General features: G+C 43.1%; 1 protein-coding gene across 1 annotated transcript in view; it reads right to left on the bottom strand.

Moving 5' to 3' along the window:
* SCAF8 (SR-related CTD associated factor 8) overlaps positions 1-14145 on the bottom strand; it is a gene marked incomplete at its 5' end in the record, with an annotated part of 174500 nt that extends 160355 nt beyond the window's left edge. The window contains 5 exon segments of the mRNA XM_084228090.1: positions 7872-7931; positions 13672-13721; positions 13724-13763; positions 13766-13899; positions 13902-14145. Coding sequence (XP_084084216.1) covers positions 7872-7931; positions 13672-13721; positions 13724-13763; positions 13766-13899; positions 13902-14145 — 528 coding nt within the window.
* Between the last annotated feature and the right edge of the window lie 9976 nt (positions 14146-24121).

Below are 24121 nucleotides of genomic sequence, written 5' to 3'. Positions count from 1 at the left end.
CTGAAGGAAGCAGTTACAGACAGCCACCATTACAAAAATGTGAAACTTAGAACCATACTAAGGACACAGGCCGAGAGAGTAACTGCGCTTCTCTCCTGCAAAAAGGCACAAAGACATATATGAGCTTCATATACGTCATACTCAGACTTCTCTGCAGAAGGCCGAGTTGATAGAAACCCACTGGGTGAGTGCGTGTAGCTGTATACACACCTTGCCAAGGACTGTGCCTTTTCCTAAGGCACCTTGACTCACAAAGGAGAAAGGCAGTACAGTAGTTTATTCCTTATTTTGGCCCAGCATTAGCAGAAAATGATGATAATCTACTAAGAATCACCATTTCCCACCCTCTTCCATCTCCATGACACATAAACACGATCATATCTAACTCAAAAAATCCATATTGGAAAAAACAGCAAAGAATACTCTGACAGAAAGCTGTAATTTCTTCTAATCTGGTCACAAACCATGTGCCTCTGATGAGCTATGATTCTGAACAACTTTCATCACCTCTAGGTCTTGATTCCTCATCTGCAAAATGATGTTAAATAATATAGTTACACAAGTCTTTCAGGTCTAAATTTATAATTTTTGGAAATCAAGTTTAAGCATGAAAGTAAACAAGAAACCCAATTATACAACTACAAACTTCCCTTATGCCTGCACCTACAAATGCCTGGATCTATGAAAACATGAACATAATGGTCTTTAATTTAGCTATCTTACTCTAAAATCAAAAGGAACAGAAATGATTCTCCATAGAAGAAAAAAAACATAGATACATACATATACAAAAATAATTTTTCACCTTAAAATTTCTCTGAGAGCCAAGCAATTCATCTATGTTTAATTTCAACTCCTTTCTGTTCTTTTTGTGAACAATCAAAATGAAAAATGTGAATTTTACCTCATTTTAATTTTAGAAATAGTAGTAACAGTAATAAAGTAAGAGTCATTCCTTTGTAAATCTTCATAAATCCCACAAAGGATAGTAACTGGAATTTCTCAAAAGATTTTTTATTTCTAATGAGACAGCCTTTAAATTCACAATTCCATGTCACAATAAAGTGTTAAGATAAAGAACTATAGGAAGAGAGTTGTTAAAATGCTGAATGATATGAGCAGGCTAATGTTCACAAATTCTAATGAAAGCTCATTTAACAAATCAATTTTTATATCCTTATTAAACTCACAAATACAGGGCCTTCCTGGTGGCCTAAGGGTTAAGTCTCAGCTATCACAGCTATGCCCTGAGTTTGATCCCCAGCCAGGGAGCTAACCCACATATGGTGCAGTAGACTTCTCCTGTCTCGCCGCTGCTCCCCTCAGCAGTGTCTTTCTGTCCGTCTGCCTGTTCCCGACTCTGTCTCTTCTGAAACCTCTCACCTCCGCACCTCTAGCCTACACCCCAGTTTTTCTATGCAAAAATAAAGAAAAACTCACAAACATTGAAGAAATCTAAAAGAAACTTTTAAAAAAACCAAGGAAGCTAAAAGATTCTAAAAGACTTGGTGTAAACCTGATTCTCTTCTTTCTCTACATCCTCTACCTAGAAAACTTTACCACTTACATTTTCATTTTTAGCCTATTGTCTCTCCAGGTAGCTGACCTGGACATCCAGCAGAGTATTCACCTGGATGATCCACAAACACCAATATTCAACAGAACAGTGCCTATGGGTAGATTAACTGTGGGTGATTTCAATCCTGTTTTTATAGCAAGAACCTTTTTTAAAATTCTTGATGTAGTGCCTCCCCGGTGATGCAGCGGTTGAGTGCTGGGTTGCGAAGCTGTCCGCAGCCTCTGCAGCAACGGTTCGATCCCCAGCCACCTGGCATGCAGACCTGGCGCGCAGACCTCTCCTGCCGCGCTCGCTGCTCCCCTCAACAGTGTACTTCGTCGTTCTGCCTGTTCTGCTCTCCGCTCTGGCTCTGGTGAATTCGCTCACCCTCCCGCACTTCTGACTGTACCACAGTGCTTGTATAAATAAATAAATAAATCTTTAAAAAAAAATTCTTGAAGTAAAAAAATGATCCGCCATGCAATCCAACTCTCCAGATTATCTTTCTCAAGTTTTCTGGTCCTCTTTATTTTCCCCATCTTAATGGCTAGGGTACCATTTTATCTGCTGATCCTCTGTCCCAGAAACCAAAGCCCTGACTGATTCCTCATCTCCAATTCCTTGCCATTACTCAACCTCTTTCCTTCCTCCTTCTTCCTATTATTACTCTGCCGGAGCCCCTGATCTTCTCTTCAATAATTTAAGCTTTCTCCTCCCAGCCCCCTCTACAACCAAACCTTATTCCAAAAGGACAGTGACCTTTATTAGCATAATTTAAACCACAAAGCTTGTGCTTTTTTAAAAACCCTTCAAACTTCCATTGCCTTTTGATTAAAAGTGAGGTCCTATGCAAAATAGCCAAGCCTTTACATGAAAAGATTTCTTGCCTAATTCTCCATCAGTCCTTCCAACTGTGTACCCCAAGCCAAAACTGGAACTCCTTGACTTCACATATCTCCTTCCTTGTACTACATACATCATGTTGTCTGGATTCTCTGTCCCAATTAGTGAGGTTTTACTGTCTTTAGTTACTGTAGCAAAACATTAAAAGCATCACTACTGACAGTAATTTTCAAATAAAACCACACTTCACAAAAAAGGATTAAAAAATATGAGCAAAACATTTAAGTTTGCACCTGTTACATTTTTTATAAAGTTTTCAAGAAAGATATTCTCTCTGAAACGTGAATACAACTTTTAATAGATAAAATGCCACTACATGAGGAAAAACAAGAAACACACATTTCCAGTACACACTCGTAACAAAACCTGAATGCAGATTCCACAAGGACAGAGATTATGTCAGCTGTTTTGTTTTTGGTCTGCTCTGTACACTGTTAGACCCCTAGAGAACATACCTGCACATTAGTAGTAGGCGCTCAAAAATTTTGCTGAATAAATATTTCCACTAAGGTAGCTTTCAAAGCTGCTTTCTATTTTTGATGTTAATAAAAGCCCTTAAGGTCTGCATGGATATATCTTCCTGCTCAATTATAATTCTGATTTTTAAGTCATTTATTACTAATCAAGATCTTTTGTTGTTGTTGTTGATTTTTTTTTAATAGAAGCATGTTTTTTATTTATTTGTTTGTTTGTTTTGTTTATACATGCACTGGGTAGTCAGAAGCGCGGGAGGGTGTGAGAATTCACCAGAGCCAGACCGGGGAGCAGAGCAGGCAGAAGGACCTAAGTACACTGCTGAGGGGAGCAGCAGGCGGCAGGAGAGGTCTGTGCGCCATGTGGGACCCTCCTCTGGTGGCCGGGGAGCAGACGGGGATTGAACTGGCGCCGCAGAGGCCGCGGGCAGCGCCACCTGGGAGGCCCTACTAATCAAGATCTTAAGGAGTCAGCAAAGTATAACCCGAGGTCTATCTTTGAAAGTCCTCAAGCGCTGCAGTTTTTTTATTTTAAAGGAATTGTGAAAGACCAAGAATATGCAGGGGCCTCCCTGGTGGTGGAAGGGGTTAAGCACTGCACTATGAAGCAATCCACAGCCTCTGCAGCAAGAGCTGGATCACAGGCCAGGCAGAGAGCTGACCCACAAGGCACAGCAGACCTCTCCTGCCTCACCCGCTGCTCCCCTCAGCAGTGTATTTCAGTCAGCCTGCCTGTTCCGTTCCCCACTCTGTCTCTAGTGAACCCTCTCACACACACACCCCACATCTCTGGCCTGTACCCCAGCCCTTGTATGCATAAATAAATCTTTAAAAAAAAAAAAAAAACAAGAATATGCAAAAAAATATCTTAACTGGCCCAGAAAATTAAATTATTAACATTCTGATACTTTATAGACGTCTACTCCTGAGAATGGAGATTCTATTCATGAGACAAAGTTCTTTGAATATATATATATATATATTCTTCTACCTGTGTTAAATTCATGCTGTTAGAAACAGATCTTTCACCTAAGACCCTTTCCATAACTAAATCTCTGAATGTTGGTGTGTTATTTGATTTGAAGACTCATTACCTAAGAGTTACTAATCTCCCCCCCCCCCCGAGCATAAGTGGTTATGATACTGAAGCTAGTAAAAAGGTGGACCATAGGTAATTCATGCTTAATGTTTTACAGTATGTAAAAAAATAAAATAGCAAAAATTCAGTAAAGTGAGGATACAAAATGGAAAACAAGCAGAAAAACCTAAACCTAATTACATGTCAAGTGAATAGAAGGGGAGGAGAGAGAGCAGGGCAAAGTCTGAACACAGTATATACTGTTGACTATATACCCACAGGCTAAATATGAAGTATACACTAATTTAGTTAATTAGTTAATACATGTGGTTTCATAGACATATGGTTTTAGAAAGTCTGAAACTATTTCTGTGTATTTTAAGATTAGTGAAAAAATAAGTATACTGTGAAAACAAAAACTAGTGTTCCACTGTTGAAGAAAGGAATTAGATTTAGAAAGGGGGAAATGCTAGCGTGCCTCCTAGGATGTCCAACTGGAATTGGAGATACCAGGAAAAACTCATGGTTTTTAGAAGCAGAGACAGAATGAACAAAGGGATAAAAGTTTAGTGTACATATTCATATATGGATATTCACACACATAATTTCCAGCTCAATCTGTTAATAGAGATCCTCCAGAAGAATGTCAGGGCTTCTTGGTGAAATGGCTGACTCCAGAGTGGGGATGGGACTATCTTACGAAAAAAGTAAGGGAGTACTCAAACAACACTGAGCACATGCCAAAAGCACAGAGGAGCCAGCCGATGGGTCAAAACTGAGACCATCTAAAGCATTTTAAAAAACTATGGATAAATAAGAGTCTATGATTTCATACTGATACACACACATGTACACATACACGAGAAGTAAATGCTTTTAAATAGAATGCCAAGTAATAAAGTAACAAAGTATCTGCATCATTCCAAATACCTCCCCATAAGACAGTTGCTACAAAGGTGAAAACACTGATTCTACAATGGAGAAAGCCTTGCAGATAAAAATTAACATCCCTGCCAATGGATAAATGGACATCATGTACTTTCTGAGAAGGACACAGTATTACTTCTGGGGAATTCCTGCCAAAAATGCATAACCTGAACCTAATCAAGAAGCAACAGTAGACAAATCCATATTGAGGGAATTCTAAAAATAACTGACCTATTCTCATCAAAGGCCATAAAAGACAAAGGAAGGAGTAAGCAACTGTTTCAGATTAAAGGATACTAAATAGACAAAACAAATGAATGCAAGGTGTGATCTATTGAGATCATGACTTGTATGATTTGTGAAATCTGAATAAACTCTCCAGACAATTCCATTATATCATTGTTAATTTCCTAATTTTAATAACTATGATTACATAGGAGAAAGTTGTTCATTTTTAAAAAATGAATGCAGTCGTTTAGAAGTAAATGCTATCATGACTTACAACCTTAAGACGTTCGGGGAAAAAGGTTGTATGTTCATGTGTATGTGGGAAGACTAAGAAAGCAAATATGGTTAACATAATGAGTCAGAAGATTTAGTGAAGTAGTTCTTTATCATTCTTGAAACTCTGTAAAAGTTGTAAAAGTAAAGTTTAAAGGAGGGAAAATAAATGTTAATGTATATTTGGACTTTATGATGGGAAAAAGAAAGTGTGAAAAAAAGAGTGATGGTTGTCCTTCACAAGGAAAAGAAAACCATCTGCACCAGGAGTTGGGACCTGGGTCGTTCTAGTCTCAGTTCTAATACTTACAAAGCTGCATTTCCTTGGAGAAATCACAATGATGGATCTAGTTTCCCCCTTTGTAAAATGTAGACAGCATCTATGCTACTCTTCTCACAAGGTGATCCTAAAGATCCACCAAAGCAAGAGGATGGCTGGGGACAAGAGGGTCGCCAGCTGGACTGATACTATAAAACTCCATATATTATGAAGTGGCTCAAGTTTAACATGTTTAGCCAGCAAAGTATTTTAAAAATACATGAGCTGGGCTTTTTTCCCCCAATCACAGCAAAGACACTCTACCAGATGCTTTGGTGTGTAAAAATTTTCACTTACTCAACATTTACCTGAAGGGAACAAAAGACAAACAAAAATTCCCTTGTTCTACAGAATTCTACCCACATACTTCAAATATTTCAATAAATTCTAACCTCTTTTTTTAACCAAAAAATCTTAGGAGTATCAAAACTATTAGTAAATTAAAGAAAGCCATTAACTAGGAATTGGGCCCTTTTTTTAAAATTAAGATATAACTGATCTACAACACCATTAGTTTTAGATGTACTGGTCAACCTTTTTCACACTGTGCCCCAGTTTATTCAAAAAAGAACATGATCCAAAGTTTCATTCTTCAATAACAAGGTACTTAGAAATCACTTCAAAATTTATAAAGTATTTATAACACAGACGGACCAAGGTTTTCATATATTTAAATCAAGGAAAAGTTCGTTATAAAAATAAAAACTTATTCCTCTAAATTCAAAAAGGTTTGGTCATCACTTAAGCTGCTTCAGTAATTTGTCATGTGGATACAACACACACCCCTCATTGAAAAAACACCCTTAAAGCTGTATTTTATAAGTTATGATTCCAAAATACCAAATGGAGATTAAAAAAAAAAAAAAAGAACTCTAGCTCATTTTGTTTGTGCTTATACACGTCTACTTGCTCAGTCTCCAGTGTGAACAGCTGACAGCCAATGTGGACACTACTGACAAATACTGAGAACGGACCAGGAGTAAATGGGCTTGAAGAGCCACCACCCCCAGCCCGACAAGGTGGACTGTGAGCCAGCACCGCCAGCCCATCCTCCACACTAGCTCTGCTGCAGACTGTTGTACAAAGAGCTTAAGAGGTCAAAGAAAAAGGATTACAAAAACGTAACTCAAAGAGGGCATGCTCTCTGCTTCTCTCATTTACCACTATATCCTAGCGAATGATAAATACCTGGCACATGGAAGCACTTACTGAGTATTGGTCAAATGAGTGAGCAAATGAATGAATGAAATCATCCTAGGCCTTTCAAGCCAACCTACATAAGTTATATTATTACTGAAAAAACAAATCTGGCATACATTAACTTAACAGTCATAACTGTCTTCTAAACAGGCAAATAGACTACATCCCCTATTCTGACTAAATACAGTAATGTAAAAATTCCTAAGATATTCCTCACCCAAGATAGATACCATAATATATTTACACACCCTGATACATGCTTATATCAGAAACTCTGTAAAGCAGCATTAGAAATACTAAATACATAAAATAAAAACCAGAGAAAGAAAATGTATTGTTTTTATCATCAAGCCTGCGATTATTAATAGAATAAACTTAGATAAGAAATCACAGGCTACAGAAACATTTCTTAGAGCGTTTCTCATAGTAATGCCTTTACACAATCTGCTCCTCTATAATTAGAAATTTTTGTTTCTCCATTCCTACAGTATCTCTGCCACTTTGTCATCTTACAGTTTGGAGAACTTCCTCAAAAAGTAAGATGTATTTTATTTCCAACCATAAATTAAGAAGTTTGCCACTCACTCATATTAAACAGGTAATGTTATATTATTTTTACAAAAAATACAGTAGAATTACATAAAGCAGAATACAAGTAAATACAACCAGAGTTTACAAATGACTTATGCTCACTATTTATTAAGCCCAATAACTTTTTTCACTCAACCTACTTTTAAAGAAGAAATTCAACTTACTCACTAGATGTTCTCTTTGAGATTACTAATATATTTTCAGTGACAACTTCTTTCTGCCTCCCAAGTACGGCCCAAATAATCAAGACATCATTTCACCATCAATTTAAACCTAACATTTTCCAAAGGGCCTGCCTTATGTGGATTATAGTCATCTTACTATGCTTCTTGTGTCCATGCTGCTGGAAAAGCAGTCTGTACAAGCAGGAGAGGCACAATCCTGAGAGAAAGGAGTAGAGAAAGATGTTGAGAAAACAAAATCAGATAAAACGAGCTCTCTTAAGAGTTCAGGAGCTCAGCCACTGTTCAAGGTCAAGGTTGATTACATTCTCTCAAACCATTTTGAGTTAGAAGCTGTCCACTAACAACAAAAACTGGTCCTTGAAGAGATAATCTGAAATTCCATGCGGAAGTAATAATATCACTAATTTTAAGCTAACTATACATACCCCTTCTAAAGGAAGAGCAAGTGATCATAAAATATGACTATCTTAAGAGACTGGGGAATACGGACGTCCCCTAAACGCCAATCAAAATTACTTCAACATATTTAATGCTAGTATAGAATAAAATGGTTGTTATGTACATCACATGGATTTGAATCTTGCCAAAAACTTTTTTAAATTTAACCTTGAATGATTAAGTATACAAATCATGAAGATTCTTAAAAATCAGCATTACCAATCTTGATTCCTTGCATTCTACATTTTTTAAATGATGGTCTAAAGGGGGAAAAAAAGTTTTACCATATGTTGTTTTAAACTGAAAAATAAGCAAACAAGGATTTGTAAAGAGTGCATAATTATTATTTACACAACGTAAAACTCAGGATGGATTTTATCTATCTAAAACTTTCACTGGATCAATCCCCTCATCACTCTGACCCCCATAAGAGGAAAATAAAATTAAACAGAAAAGAGGTATGATTAAGAAATTTCAAACTAGGGCCTCCCCTGGTGGCACAGCTGTTGAGTGCTGGGCTGCAAGGCTGCCCGCAGCCTCTGCAGCGCCGGTTCATTCCCCGGCCACTGGCGAGGGTCCCACCAAAAAAAAAAAAAAAAAAGAAAAAGAAAAAAAAAAAAGAAATTTCAAACTAATTTCCTTTGCTCATACAGTGCCATAAAATGACCTTCAAAATAATGCTCATATGCAGAGCCCTCCAAGTTTTTCTTAATCTTAATTTACTTCTTTAGTCAAATAATCTTCCAACTAACAAGGAATCAAAACACAATCTCAAATCTAGTCGTTTATTTTAAAGGAGAAAACCAAATATTCAGCAGTATTAACTCCCTTGGTACAGATTATTTGGCTACCTAATATATCATCCATGCAGTCATCTATTCAAAGCTTTTATTAAGCATGTACTATGTTATAATGCTCTGTTATGTACAGAAGATTTGAAACAATGCAAAGCAATGAAGGTACTTGATAACTATCACTACAGAACTCACTGGTGAGAAAGACTTAATAAATGCTGAAAATTAAAGCAACTACCTTAAAGAAAATTAAGAGTGGTTTAAGACAGTTTGATGGGGAACATAAATCAGTGACTGTCAACCAAAGTTAGGTTTTTTAAAAAAAATTTTTTTTAAGATTTATTTATACAAGAACTGGGGTACAGGCCAGAGGTGCGGGGGTAGGGTAGGGGGGTGAGAGGATTCACCAGAGACAGAGCGGGGAGCAGAACAGGCAGAAGGACCGAAGTACACTGCTGAGGGGAGCAGCGGGCGAGACAGGAGAGGTCTGCCATGCCATGTGGGTATCTCACTGGCCGGCCAGGAATCAAACCCACTCTACAGAGGCTGTGGACAGCTTCACAATGTGGCGCTCAACCCGCTGCATCACCGGGGAGGCCCCAACCAAAGTCAGTTTTGCCCCCAAAGAAATCTGATAATTTCTGGAGACATCTCTGTTTGTCACAATAGTGGCATCTGGTGGGCAGAGTGAGGGATGCTACTAAACATCCTACAATGCCTAGGACAGATCCCTCTGAGAATTATCCGGCCCAAAGTATCAAGAGTGCTGAAGCTGAGAAAATCTGCTTTAAACCACCATGACAGGAGGGAACTGTGGAGTCCTTCCTTTATAGCCCTAAGTGTGCTACACCTTAAGTGGATTTTCAAAGATCGAGGGCCTGACTGATACAGTAACCGAAACTCTCCCTGGAAGGTTAAAACAGAAAGAAGGGGCATTCCCTGTTAAGTGAAAAGAAAAATGCAATGTTTTCTAGCTGCTTCACAAATTCCCCTTCCTGAACCACAGACAAAGGTAAAATAAGCTAAAAACAAATTCCATATGCTTTTGATTATTGCCTCTACCTTCTCCACTGTACCAACTTATATCTGACTACTCGATATAGTGTAAATATTAGAAAACGTTCTGTAGTTAGGCAAATGCACACTCTGGACACAAAACTGATAATGGAGTGGAAAAGGAGATGGGATTTCACTTTTGATATGCAAGACAGGCACGAAGAGGAAAGTGTACTGGGTATTAAAGTGAGCCAGACATCTACATCTTGGAATAATTTAGAGTAAGCTGACTAACCAAAAAGCCCTAAGGAAAAAAGTGCTACGAATGTTAGGGATCTTGGAGATGATAAAAGGTAGCATAAGACTCCTCACAGGATTTATGTAACAAAGTAAATCGCAATTATTTCTCTGTAGCACTCATACCCAGGTATCTGGTCCCACAAGTAGCCACTTAACCTATTCAGGGCAGCATCTGGATGGGGGCAAAATAACTACAGCAATGTAACTAGCTATAAAACAAACCTAAAAAAATGTTATCACTGACTGATCCTTAAAAACTCAGAAGAAAAATCCAATACACAAGAAAAACTCACCTCCCTTCAGTTGTTCTAAGTGTGACCAATGCATAACAGATTCCTGCATTTTCCATTTATTCTAAGAGTTCCTGTATTAGGAAAATGTCCTCTCCCACTAATTTATAATTTTCTAAAGGAAAGGGTCATGCGTTGCTACGCTCTTCTTTTCCCTCTTTTCAAAACCCTACGCTAATAACCTTCACCGAGCAGCACTCTTAAGGACAAAGTAGAGATGAACAGCTCACATAAAGCTGCAGCATTCCAGCAATTAGCTGTAGTCTTACAGTGTCCACAGATTGGAGCTGACAACAGGAGACCCTATTTGTTGAGGTGAGAACTCCAAAATCATTAACAACAAGCAAATGCCACCAGCTTAGAACAGCAGCAACTACAATCCCTTGTCATTGTAATTCTAGGGTTAACTGCTGAGGTCAAGTATCAACTCAAGGAGTCATATTCCAATCTGGCCAAACTAACAGCCTTTCCTCATTTCGGAACTGACAATAGTAGTCACAGGGTTAACTCTTTCATCACAATGATCTTTGGGGCGTATCCCACAAAGTGAACATACTTTGCACTAAGTATCAATTCTTTAGCCTCCATCTCATTTAACTCTATTAAGGGAGACTGACAAGGATCTTCTGACCTGATTTTTTGAGTGCATGAGTGGGAAAGTCACAGGACCCCTCTGAGAAATTAGGGGAAATGGGAGACAAACCCGCCAAGGTTCATGCACACCCTGAACATGGCCAGGGGCGTTCACACTCGAGCTCATTCATGGTTTGCGTTATTAAAAACCTATATTCCTAACCTTAAAATCTCTGGTGCATTCTTGTTTTCAAGTCAATGTTTTTTGTGGGGGAAAGGTAGGGGGCAATGATGAAAAATCTAAGAATTATTCAACCATGAAGGACAAACATATCAGAGCTTATAAATTTTAAACGATATCACAGTATCTTGTAGGTAAATATTAATGATTATGCCTATTGCTAAATTTTGGAGTCCCGTGAAAGGGAACTTTTTTGATAATCCTGTGCTTCAAAGATCCCTTAAAGTTTTGCAGATTAATTTCTGATGGGCTTGGGCCAAGGATAAACAGCTTTAAAAGCCAAAATCAGTGGGAGTTAACATCTCAAAACATCCTTTCCTCCTAACCCTATATTTGTATTTTGCAACATATGATTTAATGGGAAATACTCATTATTGAATATTTATCACTATCTGCCTACTTGTAACAACAAAACTTTTGCTACAGCAGCAATTATTATACATTTTTACTGAAACTATATCACTGAAAAACAGGGAAAAAACTAACAAGGTTATGTATTTTGTCTTTAAACAAAAAAGTCAATTATTTCCCTGATTAGCTTGAATATACTTCCTTCCTCAACTTGGCTACTGTACTACTAGTTCAGCTAACCCCATTTTCAGACCTGAAGTCTGAGCAGATTAGCAAATGAGGGAGTTAAAAGATTTTTCAAGTTCTCTGAAATCCAAAGAGGAAAGGCGAAAGTGCTACACACACTAAAATACTACAACCCTCAAGTTCCTGTGAAGATGAGAAAAGAGGTGAAACTTCTAGCTAGCCAAGTACATGTCAGGCCCCTTATCCTTAACGTCAATACCGAAATGAAAAACTGACAGTAAAACAGCTCCAAGGTTCCTCTACTGGGAACAGGCACAGGGGCTAACATTTGTGTCTACCTCCTGAGGGATTCAGATTAAAAGTGAGGGCCTGCGGGGAGGGGAGGGGAGGGGAGGGGAGGGGAGAGAGGAGGGAGAAACATACTAGCAACCGGTAGGCAAACCGGGGATACGTCCATCAAAAAAGGGTGGGGTGGGATAAATACAGTCACTGCAAGAGAAATAAGAGAAAGGTTTTTTTCATAATTAAAAAAAGCTACATTCGTACTGTAGCACTCACTCTATGTAGCCAATGGAATGGCTACAATCGAGCTGGAGTTTTTCCCCGCACAACTGTGAAACTATCCACAGTAAAGGGAACATGTATCATTAAATACTTTCGAGTTTAGATTTTAAGCATTATAAAGTATTATGGGAAGGAACCAAATATTATGGTTTGCCACAAATTATGAACCACAAATTCATAAATAAAATGAAGACTCCTGAATCTGTTATAGGACAGGGAGAGGGTAGGGCAGGGAACCTCCCCCTTTCCTGGGAACCACCCTGTTACAAATCTACTGCTCTCATTATCAAGAGGTGCTTAAAAAAAAAAAAAAATCCAAGTCAAAAAGAAAACCCTTTACAAAAAAAGCGTTTGCTTCCTTAAAATTGTGCCGTTGCTATCTAGCTACCTGGCGTGAACATCACCTAACGCTCGGCCTCTTGGCCAAGCTTCCCAAATGCCAATTCTTATTTAAAAACAGAAAAAAAAGAAAAAAAAACTGTAAAAACAGTTTTGAAGAGCATCATTTCATCGGGAGAATCAATTCCGGCATTTTAAGCAGGGACCATTAAAGATTCTGTGAATTATGCTGCTGAGCAGAGCATCGGCCCTTCCACATCCAAAGTTCTGGACAGGTGTGCGCGCTGGTCCACAGCAGCCCGAACCGATCCTGCCTGCGGTGCGCGGGGCCGGGCTGCACCTGGTGTGCGGGGCTCAGGTCTGCAGTCCCGGCTGCTTCAATTTTGAGAGAGAAATCTAATTTCGCAAAAACCACCTCGCTGCAGCCCAGCAAATCTACCTGGACCGTGCACGCCGCACACCTGCCGTGAACACCCGCGGCCAGACCTGCCCGGCGAGCGGCCCGGGAAGGGCGTCCCCGGAGGCCGCAGGCCTCCCCGGCACTCGCGGCCCCGCGCGGGCGCGGAGGCGGACGGGGGCGCAGGCGGCCCGGCAGGACCCCCCGCCCCGGCCCCCCAGCCCCGGCCGGGCCCCGCGCGGGCAGGTGACCGGCCCCCTCCGCCGCGGGGACCCCCGGGCGCGGCCCTGCGCCCCCGTCCCGCGGGGCCCGGAGCCCGGGCGGGCGGCGCGCAGGCCGGCGAGGGGCGGGAGGCCGGAGCGCGGCCGGGCGCGGCGGGGAAGGCCTCGGGCGCGCAGCCACCCCCGGCCGGCGCCCCGCGCCCGCCCGCCCGCCCGCCCGCCCGGGGAGGGGCCCGCGGTACGCACCTCGCTGTTGAAGGTCTTCACGGCCTCCATGTTGCCGGCGCGCAGGCCCCGGGCCCGGCGGCGGGAGAGGCGGCGGCCGCCGCGCGGGGCGGGGGGCGCGGGCCGGGGGCGGCGGCGCGGGCGCGCGGGCGGCGGGGCCGCGGGGGCGCGGGGCGGGCGGCGGCGGCGGGCCCGGCGCGCTCAGGGGCGGCGAGGCCGCGGCATGGCCGCCGGGGCGGGCGCGGCGCCGGGCCGGGAACACAGGCGCGGCCGGGGCGGGCCGGCGGCGGCGGGGGAGGGGCTGGGCCGCGGCGCCTTCGCCTCCCCGCCCCGCTCGCGGGCCTGCGCCCTCTCGGCCCGCGCCCTCCGCGGTCCTGCCCTCGCTGCCGCGTCCCCCGACCGGCGCCGGCGTCCCCTCCCGCCGCTCGGGCCGCAGGAACCAGCCGCGCACGGCGAGGACGGAGCAGGCGGCGCGGGCGGCCGCGGCTGCGGCATCCAATATGGCGGCCGCGAGTCGGGCCGCGCAGCTCGGAGCTCGGCGGCGCCGGCCAGCGCGCCCCCTGGCGGCCGGCGCGCGCGGGCCCGGCCGGCGCGCGGCGACCATCGAGCAGGGCGGGCCAGAGCGTCGCCGCGCCGGGGCCCGGGCCGCCCGCGCCCCGCGCCCTCCGCGCGCCCGGGGCCGGCGGGAGCGAGCGCGGCGGGCGGAGCGGCTCCCGGCCCGGCTCGCCCGGCCCGCGGGCGTCCCCGCGGCGCGCGGCTCGGCCGCGTCCTGCGCACGGGCCCGCGCCGACCGCGGCGTGGGCGACCGGCCCCGGCCGCGGCCTGAGGGCGCGCGGCCCGCGGGAGAGTCGGCGCCGCGGGTCGAGTCCCCGCCCGGGCGGCGGGAGGCGCGCGGCGAACAAAGCTGCGGGCCCGGGCGGGGCGGGCGCCGGGCCTGCGGCCTCGCGCGCAGGAAACGCCGCGGGAACGGCCCGAGGCCCGCGCAGACAATGGGAGCCCGGGAGCCCGTTCCCGCGGGCGAGGACGGCGGAGGGGCCTGTGCTCCAGGGCGCTTGCGGGAAACGGGTGCAGAGAGGTGCCCCCGACAGGGGAGGCGCGCCAAGGCCCGATGGGTTGGTGCCCGCCGAGAGCCGACATGGATTCCCACTGAGAGTTAGGGGGGGCTCAAGAACCCCAACACCAGTGTCCTCTTGTTGAGTGGTTTTTCAGCTCTCGCTTGCCCCAAGTTTACACCGAGGGAGGAAAGAAGATGGCGGGATTTTGCTCTGGGGAATCAAAATCAAGGTGCTCGGAAGTAGTGAAAGCCCAGAGGCGAAGGCCTTTCTTGATGTTCCAGGTTCTTTTAGGGTCTTCCGCGCACTTCATGGACAGCTTCAATGTGAGAGCGGCTGTGTAGAGGATAAACAGGGTGACTTCATCGCTAGAAGCATGTATTGCTACCTTGCCACCTTCCATGCGGTTTCTAATTTTCTCCTTCGCCTTCCACACCTCACAGGCTTCGCCAGTGGTGATCTCTAACCTACAACTACATTAGCTTCCTAAACCGCCCCCTGCTTGCCTTCCTGTTATCCATCCTCCAGATTATATATATAGCCAGAGGGATTTTTTTTAAAGACACAAATCAGGTCACTCCCTTGCTTAAATGCCCTAAAAATTTTCCCATTCCACTCCCGATCTAATCATCACTTCTTCGCTGAAGGCCCTCCCACCTCTCTCTGCTCACACGACCTTTTTCCCTTGCTCAGTTCACTACCCTACTGCTTTTCTGTTCCTTGACAGCATTCAGTTTTTCCTCCCTAGGACACTTCATGCCCCGTCCCTCAGCGGGGTGTGTCATTCCCGTCACTGCACAGATAAGGGCTCATCCCCCTCCTGCTCCCCACAAGAGGTCCCTAATCAGTTCATCCTGTGACTGGCATGAAATGTTCTGCTCAGTTCCAATCATGCCTGAGTCTTTCAAAATTCACTATTTCAGCCTCTCAGAGATTATTTCTTCAGTTATTCATTAATGGCTGTTGACTAACTTCCTTAGGCCTGGTAGATTTAAATGCAAGACAAGCTACAGAATGAAATGAGTTAACATGTTATGTGGCTTGATTTAATAAATCTTCCACACCCAGGGAGATAGCAGAGGGCATACTTTGATCAAGGGAGGAAATTTAAAAAAAAAAAAAAAAAAAAAAGGACATCTTAAGCACAGTCTAAAAGGAGGAAGTTACAGCAAGAAGCAAAAATAGAGAAAGGTTAGAGGGAACTAATGGAAGTTTGGAGGCCCAGTGTTACAGCTAAATACACAGCCCACGAGAAGATGCTGGTACCCATGTTACATGCATATGCACACATACTAGGGGGGATTCCAAGTCCAGCATGACAGGCCGATTCAAGCTAATTTAAGCATAGAAGAATTCACTAATGGGCTGCGGGATTTTCTCCTGTAACTCACACTCAAAAGTATAGATGCGCCTGAGAAAGGAACCTGAACCAAGCATAGAAAACCCCAAGGGCAGGCAGCCTATGCTGCTTCCCTGCTCATGTTTTCTTTCTATTGGTCAGCCAGCTCTCAGTTAACCAGAATTACCTGTCACTCCTGGTTTTATGGTTGCAGACATCTAGAGGACCCCTCTGAAAATTTCTCTCCCAGTTCCAAATTCCTAAGCAGAAGGGGAGGGATTTGGTGGACCAACTTGGCTTTGGTGACAACCACCATGAATCTTTAGATCACTGATAGGTCTTCTGAAAAAGAATGTTGTAGGAAATAATAGGCAGAAATATTCCAGCCCAGCTGTCAATCATGAGACTCAGCCAGGGGTTATGGCGTTCTCATTTGAATATGCTTGTCATTGGCTTGTCCCTGAGGATATAAGCATTTCTGGGAGTAACTCAGGTTCTGCTTTATATACGGGCATGAGGTCAGACTTAAAAACATTCTAGAGCAGCACTCACCACAAAACTTTCCAGAATTCTGGGTATGTTCTCTGTGCTGCACAACCCGGTAGCACTAGTGCCACTTATTTATTGTTTTATTGTGCTCTTGAAGTGTGGCAAGTGCAACAGAGGAATTTTTTTTTTTTACTCTAATTGACTCAAGTTTAAATATGTGCGGTGGCCACCACATTTGAATGCAGAGATCTCTCTGGAGAGGACTTTCGCCTTTGGCCAGGGCACTTCCTAGATATGGGGGAGCCATGGTGAGGTAGTACTCATCAAAAAACAAGTTTTTAATTATCTATTTTTATTTTTAAATTTTTTTAAAGATTTATTTATTTATGCATACAAGAACCGGGGTACAGGCCAGAGATGGCGTGAGAGGATTCACCAGAGACAGAGTGGGGAACAGGACAGGCAGACTGACTGAAATACACTGCTCAGGGGAGCAGTGGGCGAGACAGGAGAGATCTGCTGCACCACGTGGGTCAACTCCCTGGCCGGGGATCAAACTCGGGCTGCAGTGGCTGCTGATAACTTCATAGTTCTGTGCCTTACTTAGCCCCTTGTGCCACCAGGGAGGCCCTGAGTTATTTTTAAATGGACAAAAACCTGGAGCATTGTCTCAACCAGAACTAATAGCCAACCAATGGAAAAAATCTGAAAGCTTGAGATTCCTTGGGAAATATTTGGGAATAGTTTAGCAAATTAGAGTATAGAAACAAAGGGGGATGTGATACAGTCGAGCAAAATGATTAGATTGAAATGGTACAGTACCTCCTCAAAATTGAAACATGTTATTATGTTAACCCACAAGAACTGAACGCAGAGACTGGAACATATCTTTGCACACCCATGTTCATAAGAGCATTATTACAATAACCAGAAGGTAACTGCAACCCAAGTTGAAACAAATGAATGGGTAAGCACAATTGGTGTGTGCAGACAATGGAATACCACTCCCCCTTTAAATAGAAGGGGCTTCTGACGCATGCCACAGCTTGAGTGAGCTTTAAAGACGTTATAGCAGATGAACTAAGCCAGACTCAAAAAGACAAATGCCATACGATTCTACTTATATGAGATACCTACATAGTCAAATTTATAGACAGCAAAATGGTGGTTTCTAGGGGGAGAGATGAGCAGGAAAGAGGGGTTGGTGTTCAAAGAGTAAAAGAGTTCATTTGGGGAAGATGAAAAATGTCTGGAGCTGAATGGTGAGTGATGATAGTTGACAACAGTGTGAATGTATTTAAAGCCACAGAACTGTATCCTTCAAAATAGTTGAAATGGTTAATTTCGTGCTCTATGTAATTAACCACAATAAAAAATTTAATGGTCACAATAGTAGGATAAGGGAAATGCGTGTGTTAGGCTGCTAAGTCCAAAGGAGAAGAAAACACTTTCACGTATCTTGGCTCTAAAAACATAGATACGAAGACCTCAGGTTGAGAGAAATAACAGAGGCAGCTGCAGTAATGCTGGAATTGTGGGGTTTTAAAAAATATTTTGCCCCATTTCAATAATTTGGCAATTTTTAACCTCAGTGTTTAAAATGGCACAATATAATTCACCAAACTTGGTATTGAAACAAGTATCTTTATGAGAGAATTGATGTTGAAAATACACTGTAAACATTTACTTTTACCAACTTCACTTACACTGAGTGTGAATTGTGGTGAGTGTGTTTTGTTGTCAAGGAGGCGGTTCTTAAAGTGACTGAAGGTAAGCAGCACACGTTATTAGCACATGTAGTAACAGCCAAACCCCTCAAAGCCCCCCAAGAAACCAATCTCCTGAGTTTTCAGACTTTCACATTGGTGTATTTAAGCTTTTTTTTTTTAAAGATTTATTTATTTGTTTGTTTATACACGCACTGGGTACAGTCAGAAGCGCAGGAGGGTGAGAGAATTCACCGGAGCCAGAGCAGGGAGCAGAGCAGGCAGAAGGACCGAAGTACACTGCTGAGGGGAGCAGCGGGCAGCAGGAGAGGTCTGCGCGCCATGTGGGACCCTCCTCTGGTGTCCAGGGAGCAGCCAGGGATCGAACCGGCGCTGCAGAGGCTGCGGGCAGCTTCGCAACCCAGCGCTCAACCGCTGCGCCACCAGGGAGGCCCAGGTGGTGTATTTAAGCTTAACTTGCCCTGCAGTGAGTCAATCATCACATTCACGTCTTCTCCTTCTCGATGAATCTTCCTGGTTTCTAACACACATTAGTGAGCTATGTTACATACACACACACACGCACACACGTTCTTGCAAACAGCAACATTTCCTTCTTTCTCATTACTGAGTCATATTCCTGTGTGTGTGTGTGTGTGTGTGTGTGTGAATAATGCTGCAATGACATGGGAGTGCAGATTTCTCTTTAAGATAGCAATTGTATTTCTTTCACGTACATGCCCAGAGTGGGATTACTGATCACATGGTAGTCCTATTTTTAATTGTTTTCCATATGGCTATATCAATCTACATTCCTACCGAGTTTTTAGGGAGATAGGGTGTTCAGAGACAGGGTCTTTAAAGAGGTCATTTAGCTCAGATGAGATCATAGGGTGGCCCTAATCCAATAGGACTTGTGTCCTTATGAGAAGAGATGATTAGGACACAGACACGTTCCTTACAGAAAGGACACTGTGAAGACAAAGTGAGCTGAAGGCCCTCTACAGCCCTAGAAGAAACCAACCCTGCTGACCCCTTGATTTCTGATTTCTAGCCCCAGAATTGGGAGGAAATAAATTTCTGTTGTAGAAGCCTCCCAGTCTGTAGTGCTTTATTAGGACAGCCCTAACAAACTAGTTCAAGCAGTCATAAAACTCTAAGACTGTGACCCCAATATTTCTTAAAACTTGCAGCCTTTTTTGTGGCAAAAGTGGAGAAAATTGCCAACAGTTTTCATTTTCATTTGAATTCCTTTTTGACAGTCAAATGCTTTTTTTTCTGAGGGGGTGTGTGTGTAGTAAGCACAATTTTATTCTAAAATTAAAGTTTGGGAAAATGAAACACTGCTCAGCACAACCACGTAAACATTTCTCCAACCTATTGGTACAGCCATGAAGCCACCTGGAGTTGGGATTGAGTTTGGGAATAAGGAGAAAATGGGTTTTCACCTTTCACAGGACCTCAAAGGACTTCCTAACACAGGAAAGAAATACAATCAAAGGTTCTCCTGTTGTCCAGAAGTAAACCAAACCCTGCATCACAGTAGTAGGCTGGAGAAGTTCTAGAATTTTGTTGCCGTTGGGTGAATCTGGCAGATTGGAAGACAAAGTTTTGTGAGCAAGCAAGGTATAGGCGTAGAATACTGTTTATTTCTGCCTTTGGGGAAATAGTACTCCTAGAAGATTCAATCCTTTTGTTCTCATTGGCCCTTATTCCTCACTCAACAACATTCCTCCTGAAATATTTTGTGTTTCTATGGCTTTACTTCTAGGATTTTCCTTTGACTCCTACAGAATATTCAGCTCTTCCTGCCTGAGTTAACTTTTGTAGCTTGACTGTTCTACTGGCCAACCAAAGAGGGATAAGACATGACAGTAGAGATTTTAAAAGGAAAAGCAGCAAGAAAAATGAGAGAAAGCCAAGAGTTTTAACAAGGAAAGCATGTTAAGAATATGGCAGGGCCTCCCCTGGTGGCATAGGCAGTTGAGCGCTGTTCTGTAAAGCTGTCCCCAACCTCTGCAGCGAGGGTTCAATTCCGGCCGGCCAGGGAGCTATCCACATGGTGCAGCAGACCTCTCCTGTCTAGCCCGCTGCTCCCCTCAGCAATGTACTTCAGTCCTTCTGCCTGTTCTGTTCCCCACTCTGTCTCTGGTGAATCCTCTCACCCTCCCGCGCATCTGGTCTATACCGTGGTTCTTGTATGCATGAATAAATAAATCTTTAAAAAAAGGAAAATGGCAGTCAAAAATCAAAAATCTCAACTGTTGCCCTAATGTTAAGTAGTTTAAGGTCTAGAATTTTCTATTTGGTTGCTAAACAGGTTTCATGGGTGACTTTGATGAGAACGGCTTTCATCAAGTGGCTGGGGCAAAAATCAGATTGCAATGGGATAAGGAGGATTTTTAAACAACCTACTTCAAGATGTCTCTAAAGAGAGGAGAAAGATAAAATAGGCATTACAGGAGTCTTGGAGTTATGGCTAGAGCTTCGAAACTATATGCTCCTAAGTGTTCTGGAGCAGAGTAACAAACTCAAGAAGGGTGTCTAAGGATGGATGTAGAAAATGCCCTGGGAGGTGGAGCAGGACATGCAACACCAGAGAAGCTACCAGCTCAAGGCAATTCACGAATCCAACTTTAGATAAGACTACATTCCTTTTGGAGAGGTCATGACTTTGAGAAGTTGAGTTTCTGACAGTTGTTGGGATAAAAAGGAATTACAACATGAAAATCCACCCCAGGAAATACAGCTACAGCTGTCCACTCTGATTTCAAGGCTCAAGAAGTTGTGCAATGCCCAAAAACACATGTCCTTGGTTGGTAACTGTGCTATTGAAAAACAGAAATAATTTTGTTTCTTTAATTTATTGCACATTATTTTTTCAAATGGTTGCTGAGTTGCTAGGACATAAGTACATGCTCATTTATTTGCATCTAGTCATTTAATAATGGCTATATTGGTGTAGCAGTAAAAAGTCATTGAGATACTGAGGACACTTTAAACCCAAAAGGTTTGGGAAACTCTGAGTTAAGGTTTTGTTTTATTCTGCTTTTAATATGAAAGACAAAAGAGCTAGGTAAAGTTCAAAAAGTTGTAAAAAAAAAAAATCTTGCCCACCTTGCTATATAATTTTCACTTGTTTCACATAAAAGATTTATAGAGAAGAATGAATTAGTAATCAAGAAGATATGTTCTAAAAGAGAATTGTGTGTGCAGGTGGAAAATGAGCCTATGCGGTATCATAGAGTGGTGAAGGAGAGCCTGACCTTCACTGCACTGTCAGGAGGGCTTCCTGGAGGTCAGGGCATCTTGCTACGTGGTTTAGGAACTACGGCCTTGACTCCTGAACCCCCCTCTATGGGGGGGATGTGCTGCAACCTTTGTAGCACCCCATAAGTGAAAATTAAGAGGAACAATAAATAGAGGGAGAATGAGAATAACAGAGAAGACCATTTCTTGAGGATCACAATCATGGCTACTTCTTGGTTATGTCTCCAGTTTCATCAAGCCTGTGGACAGTTAACACTTTAAAATGATGGATTTTCTGGAGAATTGTAGGCCAGATTCCCTAAACACTGTGCCATGACATCTAGCAATACTAGCTGACATGCTTACATTTCCTTTTGACCTGTGCTGCTGAATAGATACACAGCAAAAGGAGGCTCAGAGGTCAAAACATGAAACGTAGAAGCAGGAATCAGGAAGTCCTGAAATGACTCTCTGAGATCCCCTGCCCTCTGATGCCACCAAGCTCTAATATTGGGAACTAGACAAGTTGTGGAATGACCACTTTATGGATTCTTACAAGAACCTTCTAGAAAGCTAAAGATCAAAGGTAGCATCCTTGGTGAAGTGGCTGAAATATAGAAAGAAGAAAAATAAAAAATACAAAAAAGAACAAAGCTTGTTCTTTGTCCAAAGCTTAGGTGTGGGAAGGAAAGGAAAGGAAATTTTCCTGCATCAACATGGGAACTGAATGACAGAGGGAAAAAGCTCCACTGAGACATTGTAACAAGTCAGGTGTCTGTGGTCCAGTTCTTAATACCTGAATGATGTAGAAAACCTCAAGCAGAAACATTGTCTTAAACTGGTATTTAAACCAATGGGGTCAGCATATCTCCAGGCACTTGACAATAGAACTTCAAATTCTTTCAGGAGAAAAGCAACTTCATCCAACCTCCTAAGAAGCTGGACAAATAAAGGTCTATTACTATTAAACAAACAAATAAATGAAGAGGAAAACAAAAATCTTAGGTAGTGGCATGACAGATATGGAATACAAAATCTTTACAGGTTTTTGGGAATGTGAAAGGTTAGGTTTTTCAGACCACTCCATACTGAAATCCACAACCAATGCTGGCTGTGAAGAAAAAAGGTATTAAAGTTTTGAAAACATGGTAAAAGGGCGGGGGGAGGGGTGGGCAGAGGGAAGGGTTATGTGGGGAACTCAAGAAAGTGAGAACCCTGGAGAAGGAATGAATTGCTTTGGGCTTTGAGGGCATTTCCTTCCCAAACAAACTTGAACTTCGAGTCAAAGGGGCCCACACGGATGTAGTTGATTCATTTTCAACAAAGGTGCAAGGTAACTCACCAGCATTTTAATAAATGGCAAGAGAGGCGGGTGATCCTTATGGGGGGGACATGCTGCATCACCCCATAAGTGAAAACTAAGAGGAACAATAAATAGAGGGAGGATGAGAATAACAGAGAAGACCATTTCTTGAGGATCACAACCATGGCTACTTCTTGGTTATGTCTCCAGTTTCATCAAGTCTTTTGTCTATAATTTCTGTTCCTGAATGTGATATTCTATGCTTTGAGTGTAGACATTGCCATACTATTTCATGTTATTGGAAATCTGTCTACATAATAGCATCTCATCTTTTGGGGGGGGGGAACGCCTGTTCATTTTTCTTTATTTCCTTTTGATTAGCTAGTAAATAAAATAATATGTATATAAAAGATAGAAAAATTTTTAAAGAAACAGTTGTATAACCCACTCTGCAAGGGATTCCTAAGGACCAACCCCAGGTTAGACAACTAGGAGAACTCAGACTCAGAATAGTCATATTCACAGTCTAATTTGTCGCAGTCAAAGGACGCAAAGCAAAATCAGCAAAGGGAAAAGGCATGAGGAAAGCAGGTGCAGGCGTCCAAGAGTCTTCTCCCAGGGGAGTCATAGAGGATGAATTTAATTCTTCCAGCAATGAGTTGTGACAACATGTGTGAAATGTGGTCTATCAGGGAATCTCATTAGAGACCAGTGCCCAGGGTTTGTTTTTGCTGGAGGCTGGAGTAAAGAGGGAGTCCATGGCAGGCTCCCCCTGCCCAGCATGGACCAAAGGTAAGATTGCTGGAAGGAGAGCAGGTGTTTGTGCATATGGGTTAGCACCATGAACCACTGGGATCAGGCACTGGAGGAGGCTCCCAAGGCGAGTCCAAACTCTCGGACACCAGTCACAGTTTAAACATGCAAGCAGGTCTTTCTAAGCATAACAGTTTCAGGCCTGCTGTTCATCCATCCTGTCCCCCATTTCCTGTTTATACCCACCCCAAATTCTTTCATCCTCCATCCCAAACATTCCACCTTTATCCACCCAATAACTGCCATACGAAATGTACGTTTATTATTTCCTTTTTTCCCTACAGATTTATCATATAGGTATATATTTTATTTTTTTATAGAGGCATTATTTATTTATTTGTTTGTTTGTGTGTTTGTTTATTTAATTTGTTTGTTTGGTTTTTTGTTTATACAAGCACTGGGTACAGTCAGAAGCGCGGGAGGGTGAGAGAATTCACCAGAGCCAGAGCCGGGAGCAGAGCAGGCAGAAGGACCGAAGCACACTGCTGAGGGGAGCAGCGGGCGGCAGGAGAGGTCTGCA

The sequence above is a fragment of the Talpa europaea genome (assembly GCF_964194135.1).
Source record: "Talpa europaea genome assembly, chromosome: 2".
Lineage (NCBI taxonomy): Eukaryota > Metazoa > Chordata > Mammalia > Eulipotyphla > Talpidae > Talpa > Talpa europaea.
Note: the sequence above shows the minus strand (reverse complement) of the source record. Positions and strands in the feature narration are given on the sequence as shown.